The sequence below is a fragment of the Silurus meridionalis genome, chromosome 18, assembly GCF_014805685.1.
Source record: "Silurus meridionalis isolate SWU-2019-XX chromosome 18, ASM1480568v1, whole genome shotgun sequence".
Lineage (NCBI taxonomy): Eukaryota > Metazoa > Chordata > Actinopteri > Siluriformes > Siluridae > Silurus > Silurus meridionalis.
Genome location: NC_060901.1, coordinates 16733553 through 16746244, shown reverse-complemented (window position 1 = coordinate 16746244; position 12692 = coordinate 16733553). Strand labels below are relative to the sequence as shown.

At 37.3% G+C, this 12692-nt stretch overlaps 1 protein-coding gene across 1 annotated transcript in view; it reads right to left on the bottom strand.

Moving 5' to 3' along the window:
• The window catches only part of snd1 (staphylococcal nuclease and tudor domain containing 1), an 86282-nt gene that overhangs the window by 57863 nt on the left and 15727 nt on the right, over window positions 1-12692 (bottom strand). The window contains exons 10-13 of the mRNA XM_046874422.1: window positions 10590-10694; window positions 6420-6521; window positions 1587-1693; window positions 1157-1267 (exon numbers count right to left, since the gene is read on the bottom strand). Coding sequence (XP_046730378.1) covers window positions 1157-1267; window positions 1587-1693; window positions 6420-6521; window positions 10590-10694 — 425 coding nt within the window. The remainder of the gene's footprint in view (window positions 1-1156; window positions 1268-1586; window positions 1694-6419; window positions 6522-10589; window positions 10695-12692) is intronic.

The window sequence follows — 12692 nt, the reverse complement described above, 5'->3', positions numbered from 1 at the left end:
TTTTCGTTATTTATTAGATGTACTAAAACTAGGTCGAGCCTTTGTTGCTTAAACCCTTTAATAATTATTTTTCCTCCTTGGATAATAATTATCTGTAAAATAGTTGTCTTAAATCTGAACCCCATGAACATCAAAAATGTGTTTCCTCTCAAGATGTTTTGCCAGGCATTTTCTGCAGCGGTCTTCAGTTGCTGCTTCTTTATTCTTATTTATCATTTAAAAAAGTTCAACTGGAAGCTTCTGCCACCAAACAAATTCCCTGTAAGTGCAAATATACTTGGTAATCAAGCTCTTTCCAATTCTGATTGTTTGTGGTCCTTTCAATATTTATGTAGTATGCTTTGGATCGTAAGCCCTTCCTTTCTTTTTCACTACTTTCCTTTATTATATAATTTTGGTTCATGTTAAACATGATTTTATCTGGCTTTTTAGTTTCATCTGTTATTGATTGTTACCGGTGGTTTGTCGTTTCAAATAAACCATTTGCATTCACATTCATGAAGGTGTTTCTTGATCAGTAATTCTGACAATACCCCTACCTCCTTCAGAGTGTAACTGACTTCGCTAAATGCCCTGAGGGGATTTTTTAAGGAAAGATGGTCTTTCGTTATCTTCCAGGCCATCTGCTGTTCCTGAGCTTGCCAGTGCCTTTCCTCTAAAACAAAATGTACAGAATTCCTGTGATGGCCACTCCTGAAGTTTCTGCTCTCTCTAAGAGGTCTGTCTAGTTTTTTGTTTCAGCTTAATTATGATGATCTATACTCACTTTCTATATTATATCTTTCTATATTTTTGTTTAATTGGTAATGAAATAAAAAAAATCAGTCAAGTGTTTGTGTTCAATCAATGAATATGTAAGTACTGGCTGTAACTTGATTTGTGATAATGTAGAGGCAACAGCATGAAAAACTGTGCCACTGTCCAAATACTTATGGACCTATATATTTTAATATAGAAATGCGACTCTTGAATGTACTGTAACCAGAATGCACACAAAGTAAATCTTAGGAAAAAACTAATTACAAGCAGACAGAGTGGGTGAAAGAAAAACACCCAGCAGACTAACAGCAGTGAGGCTGAAGAGACGCAGTGTCCTAAGCTTTAAACTGCTTCAGCCTAGTCTTGAAATTGAGGGAAAGCTCTGTTCTGTTCTTACCGTGCTTCTGCAGCCAGTAACTCATCGTAGTGTGAGGACCTCTGATCATCATCCTGACGATATCTGATTACTGTAGCAAAGCCTTTACTGACCAGAGCTTCAGCAATATTTCTAAAGAGAGAAAGAAAATAATAATGATGATAAATCCACTGAACGAGGCAGTGAATGTACAGAAGCAGAACAGAAAATGTAACTAGAATCATTTGTAGGTGAAGAACATGTCTTCTAGCAACACGCATTTTATGTTTTGTATTTCTTTCCTCTAAATTTACCCAAATTGAACCAAACCATGACTTAAAAACAGAGGTACTTACCGAACCATGAATTCTGTGTACCTTTACACCACCAGTGTCCATTCAAATACACAGATTATAACAGTTCCATCAAAAGTCACTGACTACAAAATTGGACAACATGCAACTGTACTTACATTCCTCCAATAGTCACGGTGGCACAGGTGCGCTCGGGAAAAGCTGGGATGGGCCCTGTTTCTGAGCTTGTAGTTGCAGCTCTGATGTAATCGACAGTGACGTTGACCTAAGAGTACAGAGAGATCACTCAGTCAACCATACACTAATAATCAGCTCCAGATATGTACAAGCCACTGAAAAACGCAGATACAGAAACATACAAATATTTGACTGCTTCGTGATTGTGCACTACATTTGCCAGAACTGCACCAAAAAACTAATTAAACATGACTTTTTTCCCTCAATTTCCCAGAGGAGGACATTCATCAACCTGGAGATATGAGAATATTTATTAAAAAAATAATTAAACATTAATCCTCACTCTGATAATGAATAGTGCCTGTGGGCTGCTTTTTCCAAGGTCAATCTCTAAATAAATGATGTCTAACTAAGCTGTAGAGCTTTGCAGAGCGAACGCTCCTTATACACCGAAACAGTTCAGTAACAGAGAAAGAGGTTTGACTAACACCTTCTACACACCATGTAGCCTTCTGGGTGCCTGCAATAACATGATGCAAACACACAAGTATGCAGAGTGAGAACACAGTGCATAATCATCCTGATCGAAGGATCAAGTGAGATCTGTTCTCGCTCAAGAAGTTGTGTCCCTCTCCTGTAGTTCAGAGAGAGTGTAGGACTGTGTGCAGGTCCCAACACATTTATTACTTACAAACAATTACAGTCATACAGAGAAAACAGACAGATACTTGGTTCCTAACAGAAACAGCTCTGTAGATCATTCACTTTCCTCAACATACAAAACATCATCTCACACACACTCAAACTCACTCAGCAAAATGTACTTTATAGCCCTCTGAGGAAAAAGCAACACTTCAACCAGGGGATAAAGGAGGGGGAAAAATCCAATTTAACACGAAGTAAGGCACAAAGAAAAGACAGGACGAGACAAAAAGACTAGAAGTGCACTGACTCAGTATTTGGAATTACATTCAGATGATCACTGAAATTTGTTAGTATTTTGTATTTCTCAGTGTTCTGGATAAATAATGCCATCCCATTAAATATGCTGCATCATTAGAATGCTTTTTCTCTACATTTATTAAAATCAAATGCAAAACTCCTTCTGATGGCCATTTAAAATGAGGGGAAGTGGGATCAAGGCCTATTGAGTGGTCTTGGGCTTGTGAGCTGCTTGCCCAAGCTGCTATGATTGTACAGGTTGTATCGATATTTAAGTGGAGGTGTACTTTTAAGAGTGCGGATGATTCATGCAATGCATCTCAAAGAGAACAATCTAATGCACTTTGGCTGGACACACTGAGTACTCTCCAACAAACATTAGCCATTTAACCAACATCCGCATACAAGAAGATGGAACTATCAAAATAAATCGTTTTCTGATAAACAATCTAACACACTTTCCAATTTATCAAGCAAAAATAAATAAAGTGTGTAAAGCATTGATTTCATTAAATTTTGTGATCCCAAGCTCATGAGTAGCAAAAGCATCAACCAAGTGTTTCTGGAAAACGCATCAAAAATCCTGCAGGTTTTTTGGCCAAATTCCGGCTTCAACTGTTTCAGCTCAGTAGTGATAGAGGGCTTTAGCTTTAATTATGGCAATTCCAAACTGTTCATGTACTTCTGTTTTATTATTTTATGGAGGGAACATGCTTACTGTTAATTTTACAAATTACTGTTTATTTCACAAACAGATACCCTGATGTTCTCCTTTAGGATTTTCTGGCACTTTTCCGAATTCCAGGGTCCATCAATTATAGCAGCTAGTCCTGAATGTGAGGCAGCAAAGCAGCCCAAGAATGATACTACCACCGACATGCTGCACAGGGATGATGATCCTATGTTGCAATGCATGATTTTTTGTTGAGCAGAACACTTCCAATTAAACCAAAAAGGTTCTGGATTTTGAATTTGACTGTCCACAAAAACTTCCAACAGTTATTTAAAAGAAACCTGTGTAGTAAAGACTAGACTTTGATAATGAACAACTACGTTTACTGAAACTTGAAGGTAATGCCAACATCTGACTACTGTTCCATTGATTAAAACACTTCAGTTACCCCTTGAACTTAACCATAAGTTATAAAAGCATTCTCAGACGTAGTTTACTTTTAGAAAAGGCCAGCCTTAAACGTCAACAGCCATAAAACATCTCCACAGTCAGGCAAGAAATACATAAGACAAAAAAAAAATAAAAATAAAAATAAATAAATTCACCCTTACAGAACCACAACACAAGCACAGATGCTGAATAAATCACAGAATCCTTAATAACATGGCATCCGCCATTTCATAAAGCTCACTCAGGTAAAATAGTTACTTTGGCACATTTCACATATTACCTAAGGAAACTTTAGATCAAACTTGTTGTACTGAAAAGACAGTGTTAACCATCAGGCATAGGAGTTTAGCAGATTTTGTCACTGCTGTTACCAAGGCAGCCAGAGAGGTACAAGTGTCTTTCACATTGGCGTTAAATGCCCTTGGCATACACATACTCCAGTGTCCTAGCAACAACAAAATGAATCAAACCAAAAAATAAAAACTGCCTGTATTTATTGCATAATGTCAGTAAACTACCACGCTAAACCTTTTATCTACAATAAGATGTTTTGGGAACAGAATGTAGCAGGCAGGTTGTGGTTTTGATGAAGTATACAGCAGGAGTGTTTTGGGATGAGCTAATTAATGTGGTACATCAATCTGGACTGTGTATATGTTTCTCTCTGTCGTTCTTGCGCTTTAACTCTTTGTCCCTGAGCAGTAAGCGAAGACTGTGAATGTGAACTAAAAAAGAAAAGACGACTATCAGCTGAAAAGTTTCTTTTAGGGATATTTTTTCATTCTCCTTTTTGATTACTGTTCTGCAGTGCAAGTGCTATGACAAATAAATCAGGGTTCAAGCAGGTTTCATTGTGTCCCAGCTGGTGTACTGAGCAGTATGCCCTTGAAATAAACAAATGGAAAAATATGGCCAACTTTGCAGTTCACATTTTAAAAGTGCAGAAATAAATAAATCATGAGTAGATGTTCCGTGTTACGAACATCGTTAGAATACATCAGTCTTAATGAAAAGCTACATGTACACTGATGATTCATTTCCTCTTGGGAAAGGTATAATTCAGCTCTATCTTTTATGGCCCACTCGAGATAAATGTATGGGAATTAAAATTTTAGCACTGACTAACACTGAAACTGCCACTTTATGTACATTCTTCAGTAAAACAAACTTTTAACTGCTCTTTCATACATGATTATATAAAATGTATCATGCAATTTGTGATTTATAGCCATCTCTTATATTAAATGTCCCTACAGTCAGTATTTATTAGCTATACATTTTAGATCCTAAGCCATCTGAATACCATTATAATGTAATGAGACCCTATTTTACAAATCGCAGTTCATTTATACGCAGGAATTTATTTAGGTTTTTGTTCAGCTCCTGCCAATCTGCCAATCACTGCAGTGTTATAATGTAAATAAACGCCCAAGCTCTTGAAAATGAACGTCGTCTTGTTCCTGGATCATAAACGACAAATGGTTTTCCATCTTGGACTTTTGCATGTTAATTTACAATCAATGGGCACTGATCAAACAACTCACCAAAAACATTCTCACCATTTTATTCTGTTTACTGTTAGTGTGAGGGGTGTTTAGGGAGGCATTTGTGCTAAAACTGATTGGTCTAAAACTGTCTATAAGCCGCAGTGTATAGTGTATACATTAGTGTCTACACTAATGTACGTTAAACAGGCTTTAACGAAAGACACGTTACACACGGTGTAACGGGTAAAATATGTTGCGCTTCCTTTAAGAGCAGAGCGGTATTTTAGGAATAGCCTGCCACTGCATTTTTTCAGTATTACTGATTGTGTTCAAGACGAGGATTATGTCCTTATTTTCTGATGCTGATTTCTAAGTTTCTTTGACTAACCCGTAACGCTGTTGCCAAGAAAAATAAAAAAGCACGAGTTTTGGAAACCTGTCTGTGCTTATATGATTTCTGTTGCAACTGGAGTTAGCGAGCTCTCCCTTCACCCAGACTCAACGCGCTACAACGGCCAACCCACCCACTTACTCACCCACCCACTCACTCACTCAACGACCCACCCACTCACTCACCCACCCACTCACTCACTCAACCACCCACTCACTCACTCAACCACCCACCCACTCACCCACCCACCAACTTACTCACCCATCCACCCACTCACTCACCCATCCACCCACTCACCCACCTACCAACCCACCCACTCTCTCACTTACCCACTCACTTACCCACTTACCCACCTACAGAAATGGCAGATATGTTGTGCTGGGGTTGAACTCAACATTCTTACCAGAAGTCCAATATCTTAACCACTGCGCTTCCATTTCCCTTTGAAATAAAGGTGTTGAAATATCTCTATTAGTTTTTCTACTGTGCATGCTTTTAGTAACGATGATAAAAGCTTTGTGATTTAGTACCGCTGACAAAAAAAAAAAAAAAAAAAAAAAAACAAATTCGAGCAAAATTATCCACTTCTGTAAAAACTCAACAATTGTTTAGAATGTTTAGAACTGTTTAAACTGTTCCGGGTACTCACATTTAACATCAATGGTTTATATATGGAACATACCCATTTAGTGATGAATGTTTTTATTACACAGTTTTAAGTTAACTGCACTTTGAACTTTAAATGTGTCCCTGTTTCAAACCCTTTTAGTATCATCTCGATAGATATTGGAAGATTAAGAGCTGTTAAAGCAGACAGTCACATTGAATGATTTTTATACAGTTGATTTCCATTCCTGTTTTAAGACATTACCTTTTTTCCAATCAGCTTCTTTCTCAGGAATTCTCTTGCCTCAAACATGTAGGGAATGTCATAAAGAGGACGGAATCGCTTGTCTTTGTCCTTATTCTTCTCCTGTGGAATGTAAAGGGAAAAAGGTGGTTATGGCGGGGAGGTGGGGGGGGATTTTGGTGTGTTTGTATAGTTCTGTATAGACTTCAGTACTTCTCTCCATAATCTGAAAGACCATGTTACATTATATTATACAACTGTAATATATCTAACAAATTCTTATAGACAGACAAACATGAAGGCTAACAGGAACAGAAAGTGATCAGATGATGCAAAATACACCACTGCATTGGTGTAGCATAATGTAAAGGGTAGATGTGCATCACATGATAACTGGCAAATTTGCTTTATTTATATTATTACTGATTGGAAAAGATTGATTCAGCTGTCAGCTGCTGATCAGGAATATTCATGGTTGGACCTCAATGATGAAAACAACCCTAACCATATCTGATCTATTCTAAAGTCTTCATAAATAAACCTCAGTGATTCTGTTCGAAGTAAAAATGCTGGCAGGAGCAGAGCAGAAAGCGCATTTGTAATCCTAAAAACCCATGATCTTGTCTTTGAATTTTGTTAGGAGGATTTCGTCACATGGACTGTAAGGTGAATGACTGGATCATTCAAACATAACGTAACATAACAGGAGGAATCACACCACTAATCATATCAGTCAGTATAAAAAGCTCTTTGTACTGGTAGCACAAAATGACCACTATAATATAAAACATTTTTTATGTTCTTTTCAAATGCTGATTAAAGTAATTACTCGTTAGGATTTATTACTGAGTGTCAGCAATGTAACTCCTCTTACACTTTAGTTCACCTGTACATTAACGCAGTTATATACTCAGCCAATCATGTGGCAGCAGTACATTTGAACAAAACCATACAGATAAAGACCAGGAGCATCAGTTAATGACTAAACATCAGAATGAAAAAAAAAGTGTGATCTCGGTGACTTTTACTGCATCACAAATGTTGGTACTATAAAGTGCTGGTTTGAGTTGGCCAAATGATTTTGAGTTGAAGTGGATAATTATTTGGCCTCAGATTCCTGTTCCTGGCTGACGGTCTGATGCTGTTGTATTGTAGATCATCCACCTCAAAATTTGATGTAATGTTCATTTTTAAGATATATGTACATTTCTGCACCAGTTCCCTTTGCCTTCAGTTGCTGCTTTTTGTGGGTTTTGTGCTTTCAGTTTTGTCTTCAGTATACGAAAGGCAGCTCAGTTGGGTGGAGGTCAGGTGTCTGGCCAAGAAATTTAAGAATTTTATTTACTTTTTTTACTTTAAGAAGCTCTTGAATTGTTTAAATAATTGCTTTTATTCGTCACATATACATTACAGCACAGTGAATTTCTTTTTTTCACATATCCCAGCTGGTTTGGAAGCTCGGGTCAGAGCGCAGGGTCAGCAATGATACAGCACTTCTGGAACACCGAGGGTTAAGGGCCTTGTTCAAGAGCCCAGGAGTGGCAGCTTGAACTCCAGACCTTCCGATCAGTAATCCAGCGGCTTAACCACTGAGCTCCCACTCCACTTTGTGCAGAATGTTCTGGATTCATCCGGCTACTTTCTATCTGCACTCACATCATCAATAATCACCAGTGGTCCAGTTCTGCTAGCAGCCACACATGCCCATGCTGTATGTTTTGGCCCAGTAATCCTCCTTTCCTTCTCCATACTCTTCTCTTTCAATCATTCTGGTACAAGTTAATCTTTGTTTATGTCAAAAAAAAATATTTTTGTTCCATAGGTGATCATTCTTTTTATAAATTGCCTTGTTCTTGCGTGGGTAAACACACTATTTACATTCAGAAAGGTGTATCACAGGAGACTTTGACGATACACCTACCTCCTCCAGAGTTTCTTTACTCATTTAAATTGTGAAGGGTTTTATTTTTTACCTTCAAAAGGAAAAAATTGCAGTCATCCACTTGCTTGTCTTCCAGGTATTTTAGTGTTACTATGTGTGCATTCCTTCTTCAGAAGAATGTTCCAAAAACTTTTGGCCTCTCTCTCTGGGCTGTTTGTGTTTTAGCCTAATGATGGTCTGTTATACTTTTACAACTTTGACATAGTAAGAGTTCCAAAAACCAAATGCAATCTCAACACTTGGAATAAACACCAGGGATTTTCTCCCTTTCATTTGCCATGGAATCAGAGGAAAACACCTGCACATGAAACTGTCATATGGTAAAAACTCAATAATTTCTAAATGTTGAACAGACGATGGTTTGATTCATCTTTCTTTCTCCACAAATCCACTCCACAGGGGAAATACCATTTTAATTTTTTTTTATATTAGGACTGAAATGTTTCCTCGAGTAACTTCAGTATTTCGAGAGAAAAAAAAGCATTTTGGCAAATTATTATGCTTTGTTTATTCCATTAAACTAAACACGGAGCACTCCGTTTCCCACGGACCATTATCACCGACACCCCACCTGCTAAACACTAGACCGCAATGGGGTCTCATTTATAAATGTCCCGTACGCTCAAAACAGGGTTCTAAGCGTCCGTTCAAAGGACGTGTTCGCTATGTGCGTCACCAATTCCCTTTCTCGCCTTCAGTGTTTCCACGTTGTGCATACGTGGGGCTCGAAGTTTACTTCCAGGTGCACACACTCTCCAGTCAAGTTTTTTTTATATCTTAAATAAAGCTTTGCATAGAAAGAGGCGTACGCACATTTTCAGCCTCGTTTTTGCTTTTGCCATGTATATAAATGAGAACCCTGGACAGGTAACACAGAAGACACTGCAGAATAAAAAAGGAGGAATGGAAAAAACAGCGAGGGGAAAGAGAAGATTCAGGCCAAAGTACACAAAAGAAAGTTTCCAAAGTTTGGCAAATTTCTTTTTAAATTAGAATATAAAAACACCACCATACAGTGCGTTTACCTTTAAACTAATTTGGAATTGATTTTTTGTTATTTAAAATAATTGTTTATTTTGTGTGTGTATATTATATTATAATATATAATATATATATTATATATATATAGCAAAAGTACTCCTTATTTTTAAACTCGATTTATCAATGCACGAATCAGTAGAATACTCAATTACTAAAATAATCAATAGCTGTAGCGCTTTTTTAATCATGTTGCTGAATTGGAGTATATACATTCCTTAAGTTTTTTATTTTATACTCACTCTCAATAGAGTGCACTCAGACATCTGCTCAAACATGTTCAGCAGGTACAACTGTTCAAACCTTCTGATAATTCCAGAGCTAAAAAACCTAATGTCCACACAGCAAATGCTAAATGCATTACATACATTAATGACTTAGACATGATTCATGGATTTTGAATCATATTATAAATGTAATTATTCAAGACATGACAAAGACGCAGCAACATGGTGAACATGGAAAAGGCTTTAGTGAGACAGAACCGGTGTTCAATTAAATTTTAAGTGTTTAATTATTGACACAATTAAACATGTCAAATTACTTATAAGTGACAGTTGCTACGTAATAGGGTTGTACATTTGCCATCAGCTATGCTCAATCTGTAAGCACCACTGCTTCTGAGTTTCTGTTCTGCAGAGACAAAATCTACCATTTGACAGTAGATCATGTTCCTGGAACTAAAGTTCAGGAGCTAAAATCATTCTTGCAAAATGGTTTGTGCAGTGGGAACATACCAATTGCTGTTCCAGACTAGAAAAATGGACCTCAAAATCATCTGTTTGTAGGTAGACTGTGTTGTGCTTTCAGAGATGCTTTTAGTGCTCATTACAGTTGTAAAATGCAGCATGCAGTCTTTTTTATATTAATATCAAAATTGATGGTGGTGGTGAATTTATTATTCAACAGTTTATACAATTTGAAATAATACCCAATTGAATTATATTTTCAGTGACACAGAAGTGATTACTGTACACTTTTCTACATTTTGTCTACATCAAAGAGTGCACTGTTGTCTTGGTTATTACCAGATATACTTTATAGAGAAAAGTGCACAGAGGCTGAAGGTTAAACTCTGAATCGTGAAGTTTAATAAAAGAAAGAAGGACAGACAGGTGCTTTTCACATCAGCAATCTGCAAAGCCTAAACCCAGTGGATTTAGTAAAAGGTGCACACAGACACACAGCGACACACATTCACTCAGTCATACCTCGCCCTCAATCCTGGGGGGTCGAATGCTGGACAGATGAATTGTTTTGTATTCACCAGAGTTTAACTTCACAATAATGGCATCTGCATTCATAATCTGCATCACCTGCAAAGTGGATGAGAAACAAATATGCAGAAAAAAGTGAGAGATGGGTTAAGTAAGTCACTTTAACAACATGGACCACAGCTTGTTGCCAGAGAAACAGCCTGGAAATCCAACATGAGCAGAGTCTGATGAAGCACAAGAAGAAGAAAAAAAGACCGTAGCATAAATACTTCGCCCACTTGCTCCTAGATAATCTCCCCATCCTTCTCCCAATCTCAAATCCCCAATTATCCAACAATTACCCTAATGGTAATGAAAGCCTAAATGCCCACAGTGACAAAGAACAGATACACCACATTTCAGGTGAAAAGCAGTTCTAAGGGGCCGTTATAAAACTGCAGCCTCAAAAATGGAGAAGATGAATAAAAGACAAGAAGCATTAAAACATTGAAAATCCACTAAAAGGTTTCTTTTTTTCCATCATCATCTTAAAAATAAACACCCATCCTCTGCCACTTGTGAATAACTTGGCAATCTGAAAGGAACAGAACAGACTTTTGGACAGGTGCAGAAAACAGATTATACACAATCACAATTATACACCCAAACTGGTTTATTCCAAGTTTAGGAGAAAAAAGCTGAACTCAGAAGGATGATCAAGAGAGAAGATATTTTAGCTTTTAATTGCAGTTCAGTGAAAAAAAACTCCATTAAAAAAATAGGTGTCTCTATTCAGGTCACAAGTCTGTAGAAAAGGACAAACACATGATCAGCATGCATGCGTTCTCTCTCCTACTCTTTAAATATACATTGTGGACATTCTTTTAGCACACATGGGAGTTAGTGAATAGCTGCATATGCAAAGATCCTCAATGAAAGCTGCTGCAGAAACATGCAGCAAACCTCCATGACTCATTCTGCCACTGCACAGTGCGTTCCAGCAAGAGAACAGCACCATCTGTAGGCTATGAGCTAAACTGCAACCACATATGCTTAATAATGAATTGCTATTTAGATCAAATTCCATTTGAGATTTTTGAAGCAAGATTAATAAGCAAGAGTGTGTGTGTGTGTGTGTCACTAAACTTTATGTATTCAATAAGAAGTAATGGCACACTGGGAAATGTACAGCACATTGCAGAGTAAGACACAGCAGATCAGTCTGTTGGGGCAAATGATAGGGATGCTAATACTCACTGATTTGCATTGCTATAAAAGTACAGTGCGTCAGCATAAAGGTTAATAATATGATGCATTGATTTAAAAAAGTGTGCAAGTTGGCATTTGCATCACTTTTAACATATTTGCGTCAGTTAAAAAAAAAAGTAAAAAAAAGATTTATATATATTGTTACAACCCCAGGTAGCCCATGTCCACGTTGGTGTTCTGTATGTGTGCCTTGTGTGCAGGTAGATTGATTTCTTGTCACTAAACTGTTTCTTGAATGTGTTCTCTCAGCACCACTGCTGCTACGTGAATATGACGTTTCACAACACTACGGAGCGTCATTTATATTTGTGGCATTTAGCAGACGGCCGTTTCCAGAGCGACCTACAAAAGTGCTACGAGTCTCTAGCAATGGATAAATCTACACTGGTAAACTAAATTACAAACTGAACATAATTCAAACTACAACTCCAAACTAGGAAAAGTGCTAATTTAATTGTTAATTTAAACATTCTGAGGGTCACATAGAATACAGATTAACATGGCAGAGGTAGAGCTGCATCTTCCTGGAGACGGAACAAGAAAAGAACATCTGGATTTATTTTATTATTTATTTAATAATACTTTGCGCTACAAAGGCCTGTTTGTGAAAGGTCAGAAGTTAGAAGGCACTTAAGTAAATTGATTTGCTGTCTGTCTGAACACAGAAGAAATAAAAGAGAACTATCTGTACTATACTGAATGGAATAGTATATTTTTCTCCCATTGTATCGTATTTCATTCAGACGGTGTTGAATTAAACTAAAATCGGATCGCACTGTATCGTAAAGGGTGAATCATATCGCACTGCATCGGTAGCTGCTTCTTATGTAGCTTTAATGCATCTTATTG